Raw genomic sequence first — 25,533 nt, 5'->3', positions numbered from 1 at the left:
TGAGATGTTTGTTATTCTTTCAGATGGAAAGTGTCCAGATGCCAGCCCTTACATTACCCTATCTCAGAGGTATGGTTTCTCCAGGCTGAGTTAATTTCAGAAGTCATAACCCAGCCAGAAAGCCCTTGTCATCGTGACGCTGGGATCATAAAAGCTACTATGAAGTGATAGGACTGTTTGAAGGGATCACAGCCAGACAGGAATTATGATACCCAGGGGAGGTCTGTTCTTCTGAGGCATCACCAAACTCCCAGGAAAGTTAGCAAGGGAAGAATGGAACTCTCAACAGATGGGATGAAATAGGATGAAACATGATGAAGCCCGGATGTGCTCTGATTCCTCCTTTTCCCCACCCCCGTCGCTGAAGATCTGCGTGCTAATTACACAAAACTGCTTTGGGATAAGTGAGGTGAACTGACATCTACTGCATTAGATTAGAGAACGAGGTGTGTGTCCCTCTATGATGAGGCTGTGATTTCTGAGGTCGTGTCCTAGGAGGAGCTTAAGAGGCAGCGAGTCTGTTTCGCTGTGTGGCCTAGAATGAAGCGATCTTATTGCTTTTTCCTTTTTCAAGAGTAATTGAGGGAAACTTTACACACAGCGAAAGCCACAGACCTAAACGGCACGATTTGATGAGTTCCTATAAATGTATATACTTGCATAAGGACCCTCTTAATGCTGTGAATTACATCGATTGGTTTTCACATGTTAGGTCAACTTTACATTCCTGGATAAACTCAGTTGTGATGTATTCTTCTTTTTATATATTGATGGATTTGATCTGCCAAGATTTTGTCTATAATTTTCCTTTCCTGCAATGTCTGTGTCGGGGTTAGGTATCAGGGTTTTGCTAACGTTGGGAAATGAGTTGGGAAGTGTTCCTTTCTCTGTTTTCTGGAAGGGGCTATGGGAGATTGGTATTCTTTCTTTCACGTCTGATTGAATTCATCTGTGAAACTCTTTGGACCTGGAGGTTTCCTGATGGAAAAGTTCTTGGTTATCAATTTAGTTTCTTTAACAGGTATAGGGCTATTCAGATTTTTAATTTCTTCTTGTATCAGCTTTGGTAAGTTGTTAAAATAATTTGTCCGTTTCATCTGAGTTGTCAAGTTTACTGGCCTAAATTTGTTCATAATATTTCCTCATTATCCTTTTAATTAATCTTTAATGAAGCAACTTTTAGCTCTGTTAATTTCCTTTAGCGTTTTCTATGTCATGATTCCTGCTTTTATTTCCATTCCTTCTTTACTTACTTTACTCTCCTTATTCTAGTTTACTAAAGAGGACATTTATATAATTAATTTTAAACCTTTCTCGTGTTCAAATATAAGCGTTTATAGCTACAGTTTTCCCTTTAAGCATTGCTTTATCTGTATCTCCCAAATTCTATGTTTTACTTTCATTATCTAGTTGGAAATATTTTCTAGTACCTTGTATAGGTCATTTAGAAAGCTGTTGCTTAATTTCCAAATTTTGGGGCCTTTTTTAGCTCTTGTCTTGGTCATTTCTAATTTAATTTTATTGTGATCAGAAAACATACTCTGGAAGTTTTCAGTCTTTTGAAACTTATTGAGACTTATTTTATGGCCTTGCAGATGATCTGTCTTGGCGAACACACCATGTGGAAGTGAAGCAAATGTGTATTCTGCAGTTCTTGTGTATAATGTTCCATAAATTTCAATCAGGTGGAGGTGTTGATAGTTGTCTAGATCACCTATATCCCTCCGGCTTTTTGTCTAGTTGTTCTATCAATTGTTGAGAGAAGCGTTTTAAAAATCTCCGTTTAGGAAGTAGATTGCCTATATTTCCCTTTAGTTTTGTCTTCCTTAGAACGGACTCTCGATCCTTGTGAAATACCCCTCGTCATCTTGGTACTCCATGTCGTGAAGTATGTTTTGTCTAATGTAACATAGCCACTCCAGTTTCCTGTGCTTACTGTTTGTGTGATATATCTATTTTGTTCCTTTCAACTCAACTGCTTTTCTATTTAAAATGCGTCTCTGTAGGCAGGAAAGAAAGGAATCTTGCTTTTTCATCCAGTTTGATAAGGCTCTGCTTTTTAACTGGCGAGTTTTGACTATTTGCTTTTCTCTACATAAGATCATTTCATCAACAAATAGAGGTAGTTTTACTTTTTCCTCCCCAGTCTGGATGCCTCCTGTTTCTGGTTCTTGCCTAATTTCTGTGGCTGGAACCTCCAGTACAATGTTGAATGGAAGTGGTGACAGTGGACATTCATGTCTTGTTCTTAATCTTCGGGGGAAAGCTTTCAGTCTTTCCTCACTAAGTGTGATGTTAGCTCTGGGTTTCTCACAGATAATTTTTATCAGGTTGAGGAAGTTCCTTTTTATTCCTCGTTTCCTGAGTGTTTATGTCATGACAGGTGTGGGGTTTTGTCAAATGCTTTTTCTGCATCTACTGAGATGATCATTTTTTTGTCTTTTGTTCTGTGAATATACATTGCTTTACACTGGCTGAGTTTCATAGGTTGAACCAACCTTGCATCCATGGGATAAATCCCACTTGGACATGGCGTATAATCCTTTTTATAAGCTGCTGAAATCAGTTTGCTAGTATGTATCGAGGGTTTTTTGTATCTCTATTGTCTGCAAGCCAAGGAAGAGAACCCTCACCAGAAACCACATTTTCAAGAACCTTGATCTTGGACTTCTAGCCTCCAGAGCTGTGAGCAGATAAATTTCTATGATTTAAGCCACCCGGTCTATGGTACTTTGCTATGGCAGCCTAGGCTGTGACTAAAATACCACTTTAAGGCTCTTCGCCATGTCTGTTCATGGCTTGGGCTTATTTGTTTTCAAAGCTGAATAATATTCTATTGCCTGGACGTACCACAGTTAATTTATCCATTCACCCACTGAAGAAAATCTTGCTTGCTTCCAAGTCTTCACAATTAGGAGTAAACGTTTTGACGATCATGCTATAAACATCCACATGGAGGTCTTTTTGTGGACATACACTCATTTGAATAAATAACAAGAAGTGTGACTGCTAGATCGTACGGTTAGAGTGTATTTAATTTTGTAAGAAAACACCAAGGTGTCTTCCAGAGTAGCTGCACTGTTTAGCGTCCCCGTCGGCAGTGATGACAGTCCCTGCTGCACACCCTCATCGGCATTCAGTGTCGCCACTGTTTTTCATTTTGGCCACTCTACTAGGTGTGTCGTGGGGTCTTGTTATTTGATTTGCAACTACTGATGACGTACAGCATTGAGCACCCTTTCGTATGCTTGTCTGCTAACTGTGTACCTTCTTTGCTGAGGTGTCTGTTCAGGTTCTCATTCTCATCATCCTGATTGTTGAGATTTAAGAGTTCTTTGTGCATTTCGGATAACAGCCCTTTATCAGATGTGCCTTGTGAGAATATTTTCTTCGAGTCGTGGCTTGACTTCTTGTTCTCTCGACAGGGTCTTTCTCGGGGTCTCTGAGCTTCCTTGATCTGCGGTTTGGTGTCTGACATGAATTTGGAGGAAATGTCAGGCATTATAGTTGCATAGATTTCTTCTATTCCTTTCACGCATTCTTCTCTTTCTAGTGTTCCCGTTACACTTTTTGTAGTTTCCTCACAGTTCTTGGATATTCTGCTCTGCGTTTTGCAGATTTTTTTCCCTCTTTGCTCTTCAACTTTGGAAGCTTCTTTTGAGATATCCTCAAGCTCAGAGATTCTGTCCTCAGCCGTGGAATCTACGAACGAGCCCATCAAAGGCATTCTTATTCTTATTTCTGTCACAGTGCTTTTGATCACGGGCGTTTATTTTTCTTTTTTCTTAGGATTTTCATCTAAAAGAGGACTCCCACCCCCATGGGGTTTTTAACTCTTAAGCTCATCTACACTGAGCCTCCCACCATTTGTTCATCACAGTTCGGGATTTCCTACCAGGGCACTGGTTCCCAGAGGTGTCCGCTTGTGGGTTTCTGCTCTGGTATGTTGTGCTTCTCTGTATTCTCACCTGTCTGTCTCCAGTTCGGGGGGCAGAGGTTTGCCCTGTGACCTCACTTCTCTGATGGATCTCAGAAGTCATTGACTTTGTAGTTTGTTCAGCTTTTTACTTGTTAGGATGGAGGGCTGACTTCCAGAGCTCCAAATGCTGGGCCAGAGACTAGAAGTTTCCTATTGAGTAGTTTTTAAGAACTGGACATTGTGTGTGATGCACTGTAGAGATTCTGACTTCCAGTCTGAGGGGTGTTGACTCTGGTTCTCACGGGCAGTTAATTGCTGCCTCATCCCCTCAGACTTGAGGAGGCTTGATTTTATGCTTTGTCAGAACTGGGCTCTGTTGGATTTTATCCTTAATCTTGGGTAAACGCCTTCATTCCGGGATACAGCCTTTACCCCTAGCATGAACCTTTTGGAACCTCAGTGGAAAATATGAAGTGTTGATCAAGCCTTGCTAACTTAACAGAATTCACACTCCAAATTCTGCCTTCCCTGCACTGGGTAGCACGGAAATGCGTGCTGAGCTCTTCAGACTTGTAGCTGTTGCTAGAATCTGTGCATGCCCAGTTCAGGGGTCAGCCAGGGTTCTGAAGGGAGTTTATTTGCAGATTTGCAGCCTTCCCCTCTCCAGCTCTCTCCTTCCCAGGACTTGGCCCACCAATTTGCATCTGTGGTGGCAGCTCTGAACTCTGTTCCCTGACACCTCAAGCCAAAGAGACCACAGCCCCCTCCTGGGGCTTTAGCTGCTCCACGCTGCTCTGACTGGGTGGGTAGGGGGTGTCCCCAGGGGAAAACACTTAAACACAGACCCCACCCCGTGCGGCCTCCTGCTTTCAAAAATCAAGTTCCTTTCTGCCTGCGTGGACGATTTTCTGGTGCCTTCAGTTGGTTGGTTTTTTTCTGTATGTTGCCTAGAACTTAAAATTGTCATCTATGGGAGGATGAGTTTTATGTGAGCTACTCCATTATTCCCTTAAGCGGAAGCCTTTAATTTTTATAAGAGGAGTCAGTCCCCACCTTCGCCTGACTGATTGCCAAAGCTCGCGTCACCTCTGTTTATTGGCAAAGAAGAGCCAACTTCAACTCCAAACACTAGGCAATGGCCCTTCCTCTTCGTTGGACAAACTGAAATCCACCCCAGGAGGAGCAGCATCCATGGGGGCTTCCTGAAGGCTGCGCGATCTACCCGTCCTTCCCTCTCAGTGGTTCACACTTTACGTTTCTGTTCAGATCGGCCCAGAACGAAAGCTGCGTCCTCCCGTGGTGTGGCTGTGGCTCCTTCGTGGAGATTCGCTTTTACTGAGTTGCACTTGGGCTTCAGGCCCTCAGCTTGTAGCGGAGGGTGGGCTAGAAAGTTGTCAGCTGGACCGGCCTCATCACACAGCTGTGCTTTTCATAAGGATGCTGTCGAGTGTTCCACCTGTAGGAGGAGCCGGTGGAAAAAATTCTCTCACACCTCAGGGCTCCGCTTCCCCGAGTGGCTGGTAAATGTCTACCTTGTTCATGTTTCCCCGCTAAGGACACCAGAGGCAAAGGAAGTGTTCAGGATTGCCTGTGTGTCCCAGGGCTGTCCTCTGCCTGAATTCCTTTTGTTGATATAATTATATTGTGTTCATTCCTGTCAGAAGCCCTAACTACTTTTTGTACGGAAAAGGGGGCAAAAAGAAAAAGTCATCTGAATCATTAACGCCAAGGAGGCTGCCGTCGCTCCGAACATTTCCGTCACCCGTCCTCGGGCAGATTCTGACTCAGACAAGAAACTGAACTGCAGCCCGAAGTGAAACGACTTCCCTGGCCTCCCTGCCTGATTTGCCAAACTGAGTGTCCTGTGGACTCAAGACATCAATTTTCAAAAGACACATCACATGTACTCCCAGAGGGTAGAGGGGAAAGATACTTGAGTCAGGGTCTTAGTGGCAGGGGAGCGGTCACCGGAACGTTGGAGTCCTGGTATGTTTGCACTCACTCGTAATCCGGTGCTGGGCTTGACGGGGTCTCTGTTGTCACCCGCTCCAGGTGGGGCCAGAGCCTGCGACGGCAGCGTCGGCCCCGAGCGGCACCACGAGCCTCCCCTCATCTTTAACCTGGATGACGATGTCGCAGAAGCCGCGCCTCTGGACCGGGGCAGTGCCGAGTACCAGCGGGTGCTGCCCGAGGTCAGAGCGGCTCTCTCGGAGGTCCTTGAAGACATTGCCGGCGACAACACCTCCCGAGCCGATTACAGTCAGGACCCTTCCGTGACCCCCTGCTGTAATCCCCACCAAACCGCCTGCCGCTGCCAGGCCGCGTGACGGAAACACCGGGAAGCGAGACGGGCGGGTTCACATCCCGACTGCGGTTTTGCCCACTTCGCAGTGACGTGTGCTTTAAAAATAAGGCTCAGAAGTCTGTTCTGAAGCCACCACTCCGCATCCCCCGCTGTCCCTTCCGCGTGCCGGCTTGAGGGCATGCCGAGCCCGAGCTGTAAGAAAAGGCACCTGGGCTGTGGAGTCAGGAGTCAGGCCAGGTCCCAGCCCCAGCTTTGAACCTGGGCAGTTGTTTAACCTGACTCGCAAGCTGATCTTGAGGAGGAGACAGGTGGTGCATGCAGGTGCCTGCCTGGCGCGCGGCGTGACGCCTGCTCGCTCGATATGTTCTAGTTGCCTTTTCTTATGCACCCGGTTTTGCCGGTCATTTGAACAGAGGCTCCTCCCGGCCGGCATCTAGAGCAGCACCTCCGTCTTTCACAGGCGCACAAATCACCTGGGAGCCTGTGACCTTGCGGACTCTGACCAGGTGGGCTGGGGGGCCCGAGGCGCTCCGTGTCCGGGAAGCTCCCCAGGGGGCTGCAGACCTGACAAGGTAAGAGCTGCTTCCGGGCGGCGGAAGCCCGCAGCCCTGCCCACCGACCACCACCCCGTGCGGCAGGTCAAGCGGCTGTATTTAAAGATTTTAGGGGTGCTTCCTGCTCTCAGAAACCACAAAGAAGTAAAGTTTTAAAGCCTCAAAAGTGCATTGCCATGGTTTTATTATCAGTGTCCTAAATGGGACTGAAAGGTCATAAATGATTTATTCCAATCACTGCACAAACCTCTTGCCTGGCTAAAATAGCCCCTCTCTCTATGTCGCATATACAAGAAATACAGTTCAGAGAGATTCTCCGGTAAGTACATTTTTACGCAGCATACGCTCTCGAAAGGATGCTCTCTGTAATATCAAATTAGAGTTACAGACCAAGATGGTTCGTCCACGTGGACGCTCTGGCTGGGACGCACTTTCAACAACGGCAGGATGTGGGTTCGCAGCCGCTCCCGCACCCACCGGCCACCGGGGCTGAGACGAGCCTGCTGGGCAGCAAACCGCGTCCCGGGTTCCTGACCCCCCATTCTGCTCACACAACCGCATGCCTTGCATCCACCTTCCTGGTCGTCTCCAAAACCGCCTGACAGAGGGGCGGTCCTGCCGTTCACCATGACTGCTTCGTTTTGCCCTTCTGATCGCCGCGGCACAAGATTATCTACCGAAATCAAAACAGAACGGCCTTACTCTTTCCGGGAAGGGGCTGACGGGCCGGCTGCACGGTCAGCAGACCTGTGCCCACGCGGGGTCGGCGGGGGCAGGCTGGGCCCGGCAGACCTTTCCCGCCTGTCTGTCCACAGGCCGCCCCTCGCGTGTGGTCACGGAAGAGGCACCCGTCGTCTTTAGGTGTAGACGAGGTGGCAGTTTCAGAAAACGCTTTTCGTAAAAATATATGTGTGTATTGACGTGCATATGGGTTGCTTTTTTTTTTTTTTTTTTTAAGGCTCATCTTACTTGTAAACACAGACTGCTAGATCACCATGAAAAGGTCAGTAAACACCCTTGGTCCCAAGAGTAAGACGAATGTCAGAATATATGCAAACCTGTCAAGCTGGCTTGTTACCGAAACCAAAGCTACTCTCTTCCTGAATACAGCGTCTTTCTAAGGGACCAGAAAGGATCAATTCTCTTTTCCCTCATTGTGCTTGGAGCAAAGTCAATCCCAAGGAGATGAGAGGGCTCATACCCAGGTTAGTGTCAGTATATTTAAAAAAGAAGACCAGCAGTGATGACCCAGCGAGCCCCTCAGGAGATTATCCGAGCAAACCTAGGCTCGTGTCCGGGAGAAGCTGAGACCCCAAGATCCGTCAGGATCCCGGAAGGTGTTAAGGCATGTGGGTAGAGAGGAGGATTCTGGACAGATGTTTGCAACAGGCATGACCGTTCAGAACAGAGACAGAGAGAGGAAGCTGTTTAGCATCTCCAGTGGACTATCACTGCCAATGAGGACGTGACTAATATGGTCCCTCTTGCAAGAACATCCCAGGGGCACTCAGGCCCCGATCCTTGTGCACTGAGATGCAGAAGCCCACCTGCTACCCCATCGCTCTGCCTGCAGGCATGAGGGCAGGGCTGGGGTCTGATGGTCTCCGAGACCCCTACCACCGGCTCCGCACACGGGGGCTGCTCCGAAATTGCTAGGGCCTAGCGACCGTTCTGGGGAAGCTCGTTCAGTGATCGGCACTCTCACTGGCAGGAAGCCTTCCTTCTACATAAATAAAAATCGACGCAGTTTAAACCAACTTCCACTCGTTTGGTCCTTACGAGGGAGACAGGACGAATGGCTTGTACCAGGCTTCCTGGCACCGAATAAGCAAACAGGCCTTTCATTTTAGTGCTATAGTTCTTAAGCGTCTCCAATTTTTTTTTTTTTAACTCCAAATGATCTGCATGGTGTACGTATTATTTGATACAGGTTTTCTTTAGCAAGGGATCACCTTCTGAATGCCGATATCCAAATTCTGTAAGTGTAAGAGGTTTCGAGGTCTACCCTGATTACAGTTAAGTATCTAATAATCTAATCTTTATAGCAGTCACAGACTTTTACCAAAATTGCTGATTCCATTAGATTCCACATGTATACCCACTGCATCTGACCTGCTCTGGTTCCCGGAAGATACAACTTCAGATAAATGACCACCAACTTTTGTGGGGGACAGAAAAGCTCCCGCTATAGCGAGTAGGGGCAGGAGAACCCAAGAGCAAAACAACTGGTCCCTTGGGAGGGGTCTACTGGGAGACGTTTTTAAACGTGTAATTAGTATTTTTAAGAATGACTGCTTTCCACCCCTAAGATGTAAACTTGACTGGTTGGCACTGTATTTGACAATCTATTAAAAGCCAGAAAGGCCAATCTCAAGCTGCAACCCACAGAGCCTTCTGGGAAGTCAGGAACACGGCCCTGCAGTCCTGCACGAAGGGCCCTACGGCAGCTCTTGTTTTTGTTTTACTGGACTTACTAGATTGTCCTATGGACCTCTGCAAGAGAGACGCCAGACCCGCACTCCACCCTTTGGCAAATGGAATCCAACTGACCCAAAATCATGACCAAGAGAAAACAATGCAGCCCAAGATCTATGCCCAATGGCTACTTCTCTCTGCTTCCAGGAGGGACAGTCAGCTGACTCTCCAAGCCTTGGCCTAAACACTGCTTCCATCTTGAAACGACTTCAAGTGGACCGTCTGGGCGGTTTTCTGACTGAAGCTCATAAGAGGGGTCTCTATGTTGCTCTGAACGGAAGCTCGAAGAACCAGAACCAGGGGGACAAGCTTCTCTTCACCCCAGGATGCTGAGAGGAGCCATGCCCAGCGCCCAGCTAAGCCTGGGCCCTCGCTGCCGGGACGGCTGAAGCAGGATGCTGGGGAGGTGCCCGGCTAGAGGTGCCCGGGGGGCTTCCCACCGCCGCTCCGCTCTCCGAGTGGCTGTTAACGCACAGGGGTCAGTCCTGTCAGAGCCGGAGGAGGGCGAGGGCCCAGCCCTGTCAGAGCATCACCTTCAGCATCACAAGGGCGGCAACATTCTGCTCAGAGCATGTCGGGAGCCTCAGGAAAAGAAGAGCTTAGACGGACCGGTTTCTCCCTGTGAGCAGCAGAGGGTGCTAAGGAAGCAGTCAAGGCGCCCGGGCCTCCGAACGCGGGGAGGCCGCCACGGCTCCCTGGGCAAGCGCGCGGTTATCCTGACACTGTCAGGTGGGCTAGTCTGTGGGGTCTGAGGCTTCCTGGGTGTTAGGGGAGGATTAGTTGTGACAGACGAGACAACAGGGAAAGGACTCCGCCCCGTGCACAGGTGAGGGTTCTGTCTAAGCACACGGATTGGATGCTCTTAAGGGTGCCCAATGCTCACAGGGGGGAACTCATTCTCATCATCAAGACACACTGGTCCCGTCGCAAACTCGTGTTCGGGGATGACCTCTCCTCGGAGCGCCCCGCCATCCTCAGAATAACCTGGAAACCAACAGTGAGACGTGAGAGAAGCCATGGGGTCTGTTCCTAGGCCGCGACCCCTGGGCTGGGCCTCAGCACAGCGAGCGTCCGGGGACCCACGGGACGGACTGTGCTCCCCACGAGTGCAAATCCTCAGCGTTTACGGCCCGAAGCCCCTGGGCGGCTGGTCTCCTCCACCCGCCCGCCCCAGCTCCTCCAGCTTTCCACCTGATTACAAACCGTCCAGGAGGCAAAGCGTTCCCACTACTCGTTAGGGAGGCGGCCGCTGGGGGCTCTGCCGGCCCTGCTCTGGGACCCGCGTTTAAGGCTACGCCCAGGGCCGCGTCTGGAGGAGACGCGTGGTTCGGGGGAGTGCTCTGTCCACAGGCAGTGGTGACGGGAGAAGAGGGCCGCTGTCACACAGGTCCCCCGTGCCCGCTCACCTGGCACCGTGGAGGCTGCAGAAGGGCTTGGTCTGGCCACAGTTGCTGCGTAAGACTGAGGTAAGGAAGCTCTGAGGTCGTTTTCTTTATTCTCATCGGCAGTTCCTGAGCCAAGCAAGCTGACGTGGGGGGAAGGAAGAGACAAGAAGGTCACCTCACGCCCAGGGCCCTTGCAAAAGGCAAAGCACCGGAAGCCCGTGCTGGGCCCCTGGGGTTCAAGGCCTGCCAGGTCAGCGTGGGCCAGCGTGACCTTCACCTGCCGATCACGGGAGTTCTCATCTCTGGCGTTTAGTAAACCGAGATCGGTCCTGTGCTCCTCCTGGCACGCGCAGGCAAGGGCACCCGGGAGCCCCAGGTGACGGGGCAGTGGCAGCTCGGGGCATCCTGTCCGCAGCAGGAGGTTGCCCTGCCCTTGGCCGCAGAGGTCAGGAGAACGTCTCAATTCAGTTCGGTACACGGCTCGGAGCGCCTGTTATGTCTGAGGGACCCCGGGAAGAGGAGGGCCCAGCAGGGAGACCCCATTTTGCATGTCATTGAGCCCTACGTGAGCCCAGCGCCAAGCAGGGCCCCCCTGGCTCTGCCCCTGGGCCCGCCCCTGAAGGAGGAAGGGAAGCAAGAGCGCTGAGGCTGGGCGCCGTCGGGGCTGAGGGGCACACGACACAGGCGGCCCTTGAAAGGCCGGCTTTCTGAACACCGGTCTCCCCACCTGTGGGTCTTGATTAGGACGCAGTCTCCTCCGTCCTGAGGGTCCAAGCTGTAGATGTAAAGGTGTCCACTGGACGATGCCACCAGGAGCCTCGGTAGCTTCTGGATCCTAAGGGCCAAGAAGACATGTGCTGGGATGGCAACGCACGTGGGCGGCAGATCCGCTTCCAGGGACGAAACGCCCCCCCCCCCACCCCGGGGACATCACCAGCGCCTTGTCCCGACATCCATGAACCCGCAGCCCGCTGACCCCAGAGTCTGGGTTTCTGGTGACTTCCTTGCGTGTGTCCTAGTGATCTGCCTTGAGGATGACTTCTTGTCTTTGACCATGATTGTGTGGGTGAGACAGAAGGATATGCATACGCCCTGCTGCTCTGTGAGGCTCCCCTGCCAACAAAAGCGTCGCCTACCTGCCTTATGTGTGTCTCTGCCTTTAACAGCGGAAGGAAGGAGGCAGGTGCAAAACTGGCCCCCATCTTTGCTGGCTAGTTTTACAAAATTTTTCAAATGTTTGGCTTTAATAAACACTTTTTAATGTCTTAGATAAAACACCTGTCGACCCCATAGGTATCTGGACCGAGACTTTGGAACTAGAGCCTTTTTACGTAATTCCGTAAAAATGGGAACTGTCTTCAAGACAGTGTCACTGGAATGAGAAGGTTAAAATTCCCATGCCAGCTTCCAGCTCAGCTTCTCAGCCCCCGGAGAAAGGGTCCCGCCGGACGGGAAAGTGGCTGGCCGGCCACGGGGTGCCGAGGGTCCTGACCCTACGTGCCCTTCTTGGCTCCCTTCTCTTGCCTTTCTTTTAAACCTGTGCGTGTGTGTCTGGGGCAAGTAAACCTGTGCTTTGGGGAAGCAAATCTGTAATGGTTTGTGCCTGGTGAGGGGGGGCGCTGCACGTACGTAGAGAGGGTGCAGATGTTCCTGTGCCCAGAGAAGCCCAGGCGCCCGGTGGCAAAGGCCCTGTCCTGGTTCATCATGTCGGACACCTGGGTGGGGAGGTAGTTGGTCGCAGCCATGAGCATCTTTCCCATGTAGCTGGTCCAGGTCGAGGGCTCCTCTGGCTGGCTGGGGAGCAAAAGGCACAGGCGAGGGTGAGGCCAAGCCCTTCTGCAGCCTCCACGGTGCCAGGTGAGGGTGAGGATGTTGGAGGCCTGGCAGCCGTCCAACATCCCCGGCCGACGCTGGGAGCCGTGCTCACCGCAGCGGGAAGGGACTGTGCCCGGGCATGACGTTCCACCCACCCGAACGCTCGGGACGTGCCATTCTGGCTGTACCCAGAGGGCGTCAAGGGCTCGTGTGTCCTTCGGAAGAGCCATTGCACGGCCGTTAAGAGGTTCCCAGTGTGACGGCCCTCCTGCATTAAGCAAGCTGAATCAGCCTGATTTCTAGGTTCCTGGAAGGGGGCTGGGCAGAGAGTGAGTTGGAATCAGTCCCTGGGCTCTGTAACCTAAGCCCAGGCCTGTTCTGGGCTCACCGAAGAAAAGAACAGGCCGATCTCAGCGTCAAGGCCTCCCAGCCAGACTGCGTGGGAAGCAAACCTCCGGGCAAGATGCTTGGACAGGTGTTTGGTTACAGCCCTCGAGCCACCCGGGTGGGTGCTGGCAATGCACAAAGGCCGGGGGAATTCAAAAGGACCTGGTGTGCCCCCTGCAGTCCCCACGCCGCATCCTGGGGTCTCTGGCAGACAAGGGGGGACGGCTGTGTGGTGAGACGCGGGTGGGCAGGGTGGACACTCGCCTCTGCGCCGAGCAGCCCGGCGAGGACCAGGGTGGCCGCATGCGCCCCAGGCACCCCGGCCGAGAGGCCGCTTGTCCGGGGGATGCATCCTGGTGAGGGACACGGCCCGCGGCTCCGAAGCCCTGGGGTTTATTCCCCCCGTCACCGCCTGGACAAACCTCCCTGGGTCTCGAGGTTCTCGTCTGGAGGCGACGGGCGCTTCCAGGCTCCCGCCGTCCCCCTAACATCCTGAGCATCGTGGGACACACCTGCGCGGCTCGCCCTGGCGTGCTGCACTAAGGGTGGGGCGTCACCGAGGGGTACCAGCCACACCCAGGTCCTGCATCCGAGGCGGGGCGCAGCACAGGTGTAAAAGGGAGGACGCGTGGGCGCTCCAGACAGGGTGCCCGGGACAGGGCCCAGGCCGGGGCGACTCCAAGACCACAGAGGAGGGAGGGGCGGAGGGCGTTCCTCCACCCCTCATATCCCATTGTCCTCACCGGGGACCACGGGGACAATCACGGTCCCCTGCCCGTGAGAACTGAAGCGGCGGCACAGCGTAGGGGCTGGCGCCCGGCGAGTGCTGTCCCATAAGAGGGCGTCTCCGGGGCTGGCGGGACTGAAGAGGCTTGGTCGCCGGGCTAGGCCCCGAGGCAGGTCTGTCTCCGAGCGGGGTGAGGGGGCAGGAGGGGGGCCCATCAGATGCTCTGGACAAGCATCTGAGAGTCAGGGCCACGCTGGGCCGGCCCAGGGGGCAGAGGCAGGGAGGCCTCAGCTCAGGCAAGGTGCGGCGAGAAAAGCCTCGACATCGTACGGCACTTGTTCTCTTTCTGACTTATTTCGCTTAGTCTGACAATCTGTAGGAATCGAAACTGCGACACAGATGAACTCATCTACAACACAGAAACAGACTCACAGACACGGAGAAGAGACTGGCGGTTGCCAAGGGCGGGGGAGGGCGAGGGAGGGAGTGGGCGTGGGGGTGAGCAGATGCAAACTCTGTATACGGGATGGAGAAACAGCAAGGCCGACTGTAGAGCACAGGGAACTGCATTCCACATCCTGGGATAAACCAGAAGGGAAAAGAGTATGAGAAAGTGTGTGTGTGTGTGTGTGTGTGTGTGTGTGTGTGTGTGTGTGTGTGTGTGTGTGTGTGTGTGTGTGTGTGTGTGTGTTAACTGAATCACTGTGCTGTACAGCAGACATTAACACAGCATGGTAAATCAACTCTGCTTCGGGACTTCCCCGGTAGTCCAGTGGTAAAGAATCTGCCTTCCAGTGCAGCGGACGCGGGTTCGATCCCTGGTCGGGGAACTAAGATCCCACATGTCGCGGGGCAACGAAGCCCACGTGCCACAAATTACAGAGCCCCTGTGTTCTGGAGCCTGCGCACCGCAACGAAAGATCCTGCGTGCCGCAACTAAGACCCGATGCAGCCAAAAATCAAAAAAACAAACAAAAAAACACTATACTTCAACACGTATTTGATATCTCTATAGTGACTGAGAAAACAATAATGCAGATTAAATCTTTAAGTGTGTTGTATCCGTATCCATTACGTTGTGAATGCCAAAGACAAAGGAATATTCCTCTAGTTGTTTGGGAAAAGGGAGGGAGGGAAGGAAGGAAGGAAGGAAGGCCTCGAACGCCAGGCTGGAGGACCTGGGACCTTACTCCTGAGGGCAAAGGGGAATAAAGGTGTCTGAGGACGGAGGGGCATGTTCCAACGATTAGTCCAGCAAGAAGATGTGTGATGGCAGAAGAGGCTACAAGGAGGGAGACCAAGGAAGGGAGGCCCGGTTCAGGGCGGTGGCCAGAGAGGTGGGACGGAGGCAGAGGCAGAGTCATCTCGTGCTGTACGAGTTACCGCTTCACGGACGGGGTGGGCTGGGGGGACGTGGAGAGTGACGGGAAGGTGTGTTCCTGGTGACCTGAGACGGACAGAAGCAGGTGAGCCTGGAGGCGGAACTGAGCCCAAGTGGCCACTTCCCACCTTAAGCACCAATAAGAGACTCGGATGGAGATGCGACCAAGGCAGCGGCGTGGGGTCCCCGGATCCCGGGACCTGGGGGTGGCAGGGCGCCCGGATGGTTCTGCTGCCCACGGGGGCCCGAACCCAGCACGACTGACGAGGGATTAAAGCTCCGGCAGAGAGCGGGTCCTACGGTGTAGAGGCTGTCCGAGAAGGGATAGAAATGTCCAGAAGACAGATGACATCTATTTAAAAGCTTAGAGGGCAAGCAGCATGCATTGGGGCACACACACACGGGGGCGGGTGCTGGAAGGGTTCCAGGCACGTGAGCAGCGCGGAGGGGCAGCATCTAGTGTTTCACAGCCCTGCGGGGCCAAGGTTCAGAGGGCGTGAGAGCAGCCCCTGGCCGGCGGCCGGAGCCAGGGCCCCACAGTCACTGGGTGCCCCGGGAGGGAGGGAGCTCCAGACGGTGTGGGACAGAGGCCGGCACCGTGTCACACACACACAGACACACACACACACAGACACACACACACAGGCACACACACACACACAGACACACATACACAGAGACACACACACACAGACACACAAGCACACACAGACACACAGACACACACACTGACACACACAACGGAGGCTGGGTTCTGTATCTGCCTGAGCGGGTAGAAGGGGTGGAAGTCCCACTCTCGGGGAGGAGCCTGTCTCTCCTGGTACCAGGCGAGGCCCAGCAGAGGACACCACGCTTGGGACACGGATTTGAGCTGTCGCTGGCGGTGCCGCCTGGCGGGTGTGAGACGCGGCGCTTTCACGTGGACCCTGGCTTTGGAGACGGAGGCCGGCTCCAGGCGAGACGCTGAACTCCTCTGAACCCGTTCCCTTCCTTCTGGAAGCGCGTGGGCAACCAGGGGCCGGAGAGTGTCGGGAGGCTCCACGGACCGAGAAGCACGGGACCCGGACAAGCGGCCGTGCTGCCGAGGCCACCGCCGCTTTCTGGGTGTCCCTGAGCTAATCGCTAACACTTCATGTTTCCATTTCCTATAGCGACCCTAGGGGGAGGTGTCAGGAGACACGCGGTGTCTGAAGGCCCCCTAGGAAGGTGTGAGCCGTGTCCTGGGCTGCGCGGGGCAGGGTCTGGGCCCCAGGGGCAGGCTGGGTGACACGACACTGCCACGGCCGAGGCCTGCGTGGAGGAGACCCTTCACTGCTTTCCCGGGAGAAACAGGGGCCGCACACCTGTGCACCTGCACTGGTGCCCACACGACAGCGGGCGGAGTCCCTAGGAGGGGCCCCAGGGTGCCACGGCCTGGTCCCCGGAGCCTGTGCCAGGGAGGAGACCGCAGCCCCGTGACTGTGTCATGTCGTACGGCCCAGGTGGCTGTCGAGGGGGTATGATCCAGACGGCTTTAGCCAATCGCATGGGCCTTAAGAGCAGGGGGCTTTGCCCAGCCAGAGGCAGGAGGGAGATTCAGAGAAATCAGGAGCTTGAGAAGGAATCGGCGCGACCTTGCTGGTTTGAAGGCCGCGTGAGGAGGGAGGGGGATCTGGGGGCCATCGCGGGGGCAGGGGCTTCGCTGCTGCAGCACGAGGGCCTGCATTCCTGCCAGCGACCAGGACGGGGACGGCTCTGAGCTCAGGCAGACAGCGGGCAACGCCTGCACTGCAGCCTCGCGACCCTGAGTGCAGACCGAGCCCTGCCACCCCCGGGCCGCCCACCCTGACTGGCAGTGCCATGGGGCCGTGAACGTGTGCTGCTTTACGCCATGAAGTTTGTGATGATCTATTGCAGCAGCAACAGGAAACATGCGCACACCCCTGGCTGCAGTCCAGCACACGCTGTCGACCCCGCTCCGCTCCTCTCACGGGCACAGCAGCGGCCCTGGAAGGATCTGCCAGGCCCTCAGTGCTGGGGGTGACGAATACACACAGACCCCGGAGACGCTGCGGGGTCAGCTCCAGACCGCAGCGATGAAGCATGTCGCACACGTGCGTATAAAAGTGATGTCTACACTACCCTGCAGTCTAGTAAGCACGCAGGGGCGTGATGTCTAAAAAACAACATGCGGGACTTCCCTGGTGGCCCGGTGGTTAGGACTCCGTGCTTCCATCGCAGGGGGCATGGGCTCCTGCATGCCTCAGAGCACGGCCAGAAAACAAAGTACAGTACTTGCAGCCAGGTTACGGAGATTCATATCTGAGCCCCGTCTCAAATAAACTCCATTTGATTAAAAAAAAATGTGCATACCGTAATTCTGAACATCACGTGAGCCTTCAGTGAGTCGTAATCTTTTTGCAATGGTAACATCAAAGGTCACTGATCACAGGTCACCATGACAAATAGAATCATCATGAAAAAGCTTGAAAAATGTTGAGGATGATCAAAACGTGACCCGGGGCGCGAAGCGAGCAAAGGCTCTGGGGAAAACGGCACCGACGGACTTGCTCGAGGCAGGGCTGCCACAAACCTTCAGTTTGTGAAAAACGCAGAATCCGCGAAGCACAACCAAGCTCGAAGCAACAGCACGAGGTCGGCCTGTGCGTCACGGCACTTGTAGCGAGCGAGCAAACGCGCTCGAGGGTTTACTCCGTGCCCGGCACTACGCTGCGTGCTTTCAGTCCGGGCACTCACCACAGGCCGAAGATGCATATACGACCATTAATATTTTAGGTTTGGCGGACGAGGAAACAGAAGTTCAGACAGATTAGATCACCTGCCCGAGGTCTCGCCGCTCACACGGGGCAGAGCCGGGCTGCAAACTCAGGAGGGCGACCCCAGCTCACATCACCTAGTCTTTGCTGACACTCGCTCCCCGCTTGGTGGGGACAGAACAAGTAAAGCCAAGTCCGTGGCGTTGACAGAGAGAAGTCATGTGCTCCGGCCGGACAACCAGGATCTGACTCTTTTAGTGTAACGAGCGTTTCGTGTCCTACCTGTTGGCGAGGTGCTCCAGCTTGAAGATGTGCACGGTCTCCGTGTTGCTCGAAGCACAGAGGAGTTGCGAGTCCATACTGAAAGCCAGAGAGCTGATCGTCACATACCTGCAAAGACAGCCACACAGGGACGGGTGAGCCCGGGGAACGAGGGTAACAGCCTGAGAGGACAAAAATCAGCTTCACGTATATATGTAAGAAAACCTGAATGTATCGCGAAGAGTTGGAGCACAGGCAGACCTCGTTTTATTGGGCTTTGCTTTATGATGCTTCGCAGATACTGCGATTTTTTTTATAAGCTGAAGGTTTGTGGCAGCCCTGCCTCGAGCAAGTCCGTCGGTGCCGTTTTCCCCAAAGCCTTTGCTCGCTTCGCGCCCCCGGTCACGTTTTGATCATCCTCAACATTTTTCAAGCTTTTTCATGATGATTCTATTTGTCGTGGTGACCTGTGACCAGTGACCTTTGGTGTGATGACTGCAAACAGTTACGACTCGCTGAAGGATCGGGTGATGGTCAGCACTGTTTAGCAATGAAGCATTTTTAAATTAAGGCATAGGCACTTTTGCTTAGACTCATGCCATCATTGCACACTTAACAGCCTGCAGGACAGTGTAAACGTCACTTTCGTAGGTACGAGGAAACCAAGAAATGTGCGTGACGCGCTTTATGGCGATACTGGCTTTACTGCGGTGGTCTGGGATGGAACCCACACTCTCTCCAAGGTCTGCCTGTGTTTTCTAAAATCCCTTCAACACTGTATCATTCATACTTGGAAATTAACATCGGAAAGAGTCACACTGGGTCGCTTCTCAGGTGAGAAGAAACCAGGCATCGCCCCTTCCCGTCACGCTGGAAGTCTTCCGTCTGTGAGCCCTACAGCGGATAGGACCAAGACCATCACACTTTTCTATTCCGCGGGAGGAGGGTCAGCAGTTACTTTCGGGCCACGACTCCCTCGCCTGTCTCATTTCTCCGCGACGGGCCGCCCTTGGGCGCGTCGAGAAAGGGCTCCCCAGGCTGGAGGCCCAGGTCACAAAGCCCTCTCAGCTCTCAGGTATTCTGAGTGCTCAGCGGGGCCTCTAGTCAGTCACCTGAGAAAGGACCATCATCCCTCCTCCCGGGCAGGGCGAGGGGCGCACACAGCCCCTCGTCCTCTCCCCGGACGGCTGCCAGCCGTCCACTGCAGGACCCCTGTGCGTACTCTACAGTGTGTTTTTACGATGAGCACAGACCTTTTCATGCCTCTCCGAAACTCATAGAGCTTTTGCCCATCGGGAACCGAGAACACCCGGATGACAGTGCCCTGGAAGAGAAAGCAGGTAGGCGTTTCGTACCGTGCACAGCTTCACGCAGACACGTCCCTTTAGAGACGAGCTTGTTAGATTGGTTTGGAGCATCTGTCTCAGGAGAGGAAGCGCGGAGGGCTGTGCACGGAGGCTTTTCTGTATGTGCGCTGTGTAAACCATTCTTGGAAGGTGAGTTGAACAGCCTCCGTCTCCCGGCCCCTCCCCCCCAGCCCAAGGCGCTGGCGCGCTCGTTCAGTCTGCTGTGGCCCCCTCAGATATTCAATCTCTGCCCGTCAAAAATACACCTGTTTCTCGTGGCATCTGAAATTCAACTCGGTCACCTTCCCTGGTTATTCCAGACAGAAGATGTCAGTCTCTCCTGCTGAACAGCCAAGCATTTTGTTTCTACTGTGTTTATGGAACGTGGCATCTCTCCGTATCTGTGATGATGGGCACGCACGTTTCTTAATCAGACCACAAGGTTCTGGGCAAAGCGGCTTGTGTCCTGCACAGCAGAGGCCCTTGGTCGGCCGAGTTAATAAATGCAGCGCCTCACGCAGGGGCCGGAAGGCCTCCCTCCGGAGTGAGGTCTGAGCGCTGGGGTCACCGGGCCCCTTCCGCCAGCTCTTTGGGGCCCAGGGCCCCCGGAACCCGCCACCACCACCCCGGCAGGAGGCGAGCCCCTGAGGAACTCACTTTCTCGGAGGCGCTGGCCAGTCTGGAGCCCGAGGCGTTGAAGGCAATGGCGGCCAGCGCCCCCTCGTGGGCAGCAATGGTGCAGACTGTCTTCTGTTGGCGAAAGGGAAAACGGAGGTTGATGCTGGGGCAGAGGGAGGACGCGTTTCCCCTCCTCGTTCCCTCCCAGACACCCTCCCTCCTCTGCTGGGTTCCCTGTTTCCCTCTTTCCACCAGGCCGTATGCATAGAAGCTGCACGTCGCTTCCCGGTGTATCTAGACGCTGCTGCAAGGGCTGCTGTGTTTCTGTCCCTTTTCCTGCCCTCGGGGAGATGGGCGACCACCCGTGTGGTGGCCAGTGCGGTGATGTGACTGTGTTCTCCGTGATGCGGCTCTAGGGCCCGGCTTCCTGCAGCAATCCTGCCCGCTCTGTGAAGCTCGGAGAGCAGAGGGCAGGACATGGGACATGGTTGCACGCTGTCGCAGGCTGCGCCACGGCCCGGCAGGACGCACTCAACCCCGCGATGGCCCCCAGCTGCCACGGCGTCTGTCCGGGCCTGGCAGGCTGCCTTGTGGCTACGTGGACGGATGGCGATGAGGGCAAAGGGCATGACCTTCCCGTCCACACCCCACAGCTGTGGCCGGGGCTGCCTGCGCCTCTGCACCTCGCCCCCCAGCCACCGAGCCCGCCCCTCACCTGAAACTGACCACGCGGCCAGGCAGGGGGCTGCGCCGGCGGGGTCACCGCCAACTTACCAGGGCGTGTCCGTCGTAGAGCACGATCTCGCCTGTCGTCCGGCTCCCAGGATAGGCCACGTAGGAATTGGAATGGTTGATGGACAGGGCACACAGACCTGGGGGAGAGCAAACCGCACGTGAAAAGCCGGCGTCCACGCCCGGGAAGGGCATCTGGACACGGCACGACCACAGCGCCACCTGCTGGCGAGGGGAGGAGCGGCCCTGCAGACCTCGATTCTTGATTCTTCTAATCCAAGGACCCTGATCAAGTAAATTCCCGGGACGACCTCGTGATTGGACACTGACCGTGTCCACGCCACAGCTGAGAGGTCAGAGGTTAGACTATTTTAAACGTTCTTCTTCGCACTGTGCCCCAGGGCCCTGAAGTAACAGCTACTTCTCTTCCAATTCCGTTACCCTCTGGGCTACAAGCTCCTAACTGAAATAAAGGGCAGCTTGTGGTGGCCTTTCTGCAGGTGATTAAATGTCATTTAAAATTGGAGGGTGGGGAGGCTGGGTGGCTTGAGGGGAGGACCTATTTAGAAATTGTTTCAGAGCCAAATGTCCTGCCTCGATAAGGGAAATGGGCGCCTCCAGAGGGGAAATTCACTTGAGGGCAGTGAAGACGGTGTGTCTGCCGTCGGGACAAACTAAAGAAACAGGACATGTTGGATTTAAGAGGCTTCAACAATATTCTGGAAGAGTAAACACCAAGTCAAACCACTGAACCAAACCTAGAAGCCATTTTTATTTACACGGGGATTGGAGGGGCGGGGGAGGATCCTAACAGCATTTAAGAAAAGGATTTTCACAACAATGGCTTCCATTCATAGGGGTGTACGTGATAGAAGTGAATTCACAGAATTACCAGAAGCATTACCAGAATAAGAACTTGGAGATCAGGCAAGAGAGGCCCTTTTTAAATAGAAAAGGTAGCTTTGTTACAAGTTAGTGTGTTAAATGGGTTTCTTGTAAAAGCATAAGAGAAACTTCAGATCAGGCTAAAATGGACCTGACCCTCATCTGCTGGGGGCAGAGCAGAGGTTAAAACAAAAGCAAACGTGGAGGATGGGAACCAAGGTCTGACCTCCTGCTCGGGCTTTGCCAAGGACCCACCAGGCTGTGCCCTTATCACCTGCCAGGCAGCTGTGGGAGGAGGGTGACAGCCCAGTGCCCTGTCCTGCAGGCTCCCTGCAGCCCTCTCGCCTGTACAGGGTCACCCAGCCTCAGAAGAGACCACTCATGCCTTCTCAGTTTTGCTGAATGTTACACCCCATGACTTTTTTTTTTTTTTGCAGTACGCGGGCCTCTCACCGCTGTGGCCTCTCCCGTTGCGGAGCACAGGCTCCGGACGCGCAGGCTCAGCGGCCATGGCTCACGGGCCCAGCCGCTCTGCAGCATGTGGGATCTTCCCAGACCGGGGCACGAACCCGTGCCCCCTGCATCGGCAGGTGGACTCTCAACCACTGCACCATCAGGGAAGCCCCCCCCATGACTTATTGTTTAACTGGAAGTTTGTACCTTTTGACCCCATTCAACCATTTCACACGTCTCTTCCCCCTGACCCCCAGCCTCTGGTAACCACCAGTCTATCCTCTGCATCTGTGAGCTTGTTTGTTTTGTTTGAAGATTCCACATATAGGTGAGATCATATGGTACTTGTCTTTCTCTGCCTGACTGAATTCACGTAGTGTGATGCCCTCAAGGTCCATCCACGTCATTACAGTGGCAAGATTTCATCCTTTTTTATGGCTGAGTAGTATTCCATTATATCTATATGCCACACCCTCTTTATCCACTCATCCATCGCTGGACACTTAGGTTGTTCCCATGTCTTGCCTGTTGTAAATATTGCTGCAATGAACATTGGGCTGCAGATATCTTTTTGAGTTAGTGTCTCCATTTTCTTTGGATAAATACCCAGAAGTGGGATTGCTTAATCATAAGGTAGCTCAGTTTTTAGTGTTTTGAGGATCCTCCACACTGTTTTCCACAGTGGTGGCACCAATTTCCATTCCCACCAACAGTGCACGCAGGCTCCCTTTTCTCCACACCCTTGCCAACACTTGTCTCTTGTCTTTTTGATAATAGCCATTCTAATAGGTGTGAGGTGACCTTCAGAGTTGTATATTAAAATGTAAATATTTCCAGAAAGGAAGGAAGCTTAAACTTCTTCAGCTAACATGGAACTTCCTGTAACACCCAATGGAGAGTGAGTTGACACAAGAGTCTGACAAGAAGGGACCAAGGATGGTGGCGAGGGCAGGTACACCCTGCCACGTAACCACGTACCTGACAGCTCTGCCTCTGGCTCGCACCTCGGCCAGCCCACCTGAATGTAGCCAAGGGGCCGTGCGTACCAACATTTGCAACTTAATGACGGTCCCCAGAAATGCTGAACGTGAGCTCCTTTAGCTTCCTGTGGTCCAATTCTCAGACAAATCCACCCAGCTCTAAGAATGCACTTTATTTCTTGTGAAGCCCCCAAGGAAAGTAGGAAGACTTTGCTATAGGCTTAGATATTCCCGTTCTACTCGTCTTCTGTTTCTGTCACGTGTCCCCTGAAACCCTTTATAGGAAGGGAAATGAGCCTTTTCTTTTTTAAAATAAATAAATAAATAAATAAATTTATTTATTTTTTTTGGCTGCGTTGGGTCTTCGTTGCTGCATGCGGGCTTTCTCTAGTTGCAGTGAGCGGGGGCTACTCTTCGTTGCGGTGCACGGGCTTCTCATTGCAGTGGCTTCTCTTGTTGCGGAGCACGGTCTCTAGGTGTGCAGGCTTCAGTAGTTGTGGCACGCCGGCTCTAGAGCACAGGCTCAGTAGCTGTGGCACACGGTCTTAGTTGCTCCGCGGCATGTGGGATCTTCCTGGACCAGGGCTCGAACCCGTGTCCTCTGCATTGGCAGGTGGATTCTTAACCACTGTGCTACCAGGGAAGTCCCAGCCTTTTCTTTGATATTATTTTATAATATAAAAGTGATAGTATAAAAAATTTGTAGAGGCCAGAAAATATAAAGAAACAGAAAAAAAAAAAAGCACGCAGAATTCTAAAACCCAGAGGCTTTTTCACTGTGCTCAATATTTGAGAATATTTTCTTCTGGCCTTTTTCTTTTTTTAAAATATAAGGAGTTAGGTTTTGATGTGGATTTTGGACTTCAGACTGGACACACATTTTCATAAATCATGGTCAGCTATAATTCCACTGAAATGGTTTGGCTGTAATCCTTCTGCAGCTGGAGAAGAAAAATGCCTGATTTCCATTCAAGAACCAATGGCACCATCGGCTGGAATTAGAAGGAAGTCCTGTGATTCTAAATCATTCTTACCTTGGTATTTATAGTATTATGTGTCAAAATTAAAGCAAGTTAACAGTGATTTATAAGATGCAGTTCCCTCTGGGTTGATTAATGGAATATGCTTTCCAGTTTTTAAAAATAGAAAGGAGAGAAATCGTCTCTGTACTTACAGATGCTCTATGCTACCATTTACCCCACCTGCATTATATTTTCAGAAAGAGCGCTCGCTGGGGAATAAACGGCTACTCTGTCCCATTATACACATTGCTGCGTGGTGTAGACTGCTCCCCCAATGTTCCGTGAGAGCCTGTAAGACCGACAGCATCCCCAAGTTCTGCGGTTGGCGGAGTTTTTAATGGAGATTTCCACCTTCAGCTGCTCAGGGTACAGACTGCTGTGCTAGCAGGAAATTAACTTCGAGCCCCGTCTGGCCAAACCCTTTAAAGGAAGCAGCCTGCAGTCTTTGACACAACAGGAATGGGCATGACACAAACAGACAGAAGGAAGGAAATTTACAGCCACGGCCGGTACTGAGCGTGAAGCAATGACAGGACTCTGTGTGTATCACGTATTTGTAGTTCACAAAGTCGAAAGACATTCAGAATTCGTGTGGCTGAGCCTGTCAGCCAAGAGGCCCCGTCTCCCTGTGACCCAGGAACATGCATCACATCAAGGGCCAGAGTTTCCATCTTACAGTTTGTTGTTCAGAAAATACATGAGAGGGTGGGAACAAATGAAGGAGACTCCTGGCCTCTGAGGATCTCATCTCCGTGGTTTTGGACGTTCAGAGTCTGCTGGGGGTCCTTGAGCGAGGGGCGGGTCATGTCACTGCAGGGAAACCCCGACCTGTCCCGAGCCTGCCCTCCTGGCTGGAGATGGACATGATGCATGGAACCGGCCGGTGGGCGAGCCTGGCCGAGCCTCGTGTGCCCAGCAGATGGGACTTCGCTCTCACCCCCTCCCCGCCCTCGGGGAGTCCTCCCCATAAGAACTCTGTGGGGTAAAAAGGCTCATCCCCATTTTACTGAAGTAGGAAGAGCTCAGGGGAAGCTGAGAGGATGATTATAAATGTCAGCATTTGAAGCTGTCTTGGCCTCTCTCTCCAAAGAACGTCAAAGCTGTAATAAGACACACGTTTTGGTCTTTCAACCCATCCCTGGTCTTTCAGAAGAAAAGGCTAAATCTCTCCCCCAGCCCACTGGTAATGTTTACCTGAGGACTCCTCCCATCATTTCTAAGTTGTCTTGAGATAAAATCATTCCCTTTGTGAGGCGCACACATCCTAACAGGAAGCACAGATGGCCCTACACCTGCAAACCTCCTTCCTCCCTGTTTAAAGTGCAAACCTGAGGCCATCCGTGCGTTTTCTAAGCGAAGACAAAGGGCTGCGTTTGCTCAAAGAGGAGACGGGCTTTTCGCAGGAGGAACAGGTTTGGCCCTGAAGGCGGGCAGCACCATCCCCTGGGCTGAACGGCTGAGGTGTGGCCGCAGGGGTGAGGGGGCTGCCGGCTGCCCTGACCCGTGGGACACCTGCTCGAAAGGCCACTGAC

The 25,533-nt window shown here is 53.1% G+C and overlaps 2 protein-coding genes across 7 annotated transcripts in view; one reads left to right on the top strand and one right to left on the bottom strand.

The window, feature by feature from the left end:
• The window catches only part of ARSG (arylsulfatase G), a 116,383-nt gene extending 110,128 nt beyond the window's left edge, over positions 1–6,255 (top strand). For 4 of the 5 annotated variants that reach the window (XM_079904200.1, XM_079904198.1, XM_079904199.1 and 1 more), the window contains one exon: positions 5,972–6,255. In XM_079904200.1, coding sequence (XP_079760326.1) covers positions 5,972–6,246 — 275 coding nt within the window. In that variant the 3' untranslated portion in view covers positions 6,247–6,255. Of the gene's footprint in view, positions 1–23; positions 5,945–5,971 lie in introns of those variants that run through there. The other variant, XM_079904201.1, reaches the window with a different exon arrangement.
• WIPI1 (WD repeat domain, phosphoinositide interacting 1) overlaps positions 1–25,533 on the bottom strand; it is a 37,384-nt gene that overhangs the window by 633 nt on the left and 11,218 nt on the right. The window contains exons 5-13 of one of the 2 annotated variants that reach the window (XM_079904203.1): positions 20,704–20,801; positions 19,969–20,061; positions 19,219–19,289; positions 17,987–18,094; positions 12,268–12,432; positions 11,366–11,473; positions 10,660–10,778; positions 10,137–10,237; positions 6,296–7,451 (exon numbers count right to left, since the gene is read on the bottom strand). In XM_079904203.1, coding sequence (XP_079760329.1) covers positions 7,401–7,451; positions 10,137–10,237; positions 10,660–10,778; positions 11,366–11,473; positions 12,268–12,432; positions 17,987–18,094; positions 19,219–19,289; positions 19,969–20,061; positions 20,704–20,801 — 914 coding nt within the window. In that variant the 3' untranslated portion in view covers positions 6,296–7,400. Of the gene's footprint in view, positions 1–6,295; positions 7,452–10,136; positions 10,238–10,659; positions 10,779–11,365; positions 11,474–12,267; positions 12,433–17,986; positions 18,095–19,218; positions 19,290–19,968; positions 20,062–20,703; positions 20,802–25,533 lie in introns of those variants that run through there. The other variant, XM_079904204.1, reaches the window with a different exon arrangement.

This window comes from Stenella coeruleoalba (genome assembly GCF_951394435.1).
Source record: "Stenella coeruleoalba genome assembly, chromosome: 19".
NCBI lineage: Eukaryota > Metazoa > Chordata > Mammalia > Artiodactyla > Delphinidae > Stenella > Stenella coeruleoalba.
This window is presented reverse-complemented; position numbering and strand designations above follow the sequence as displayed.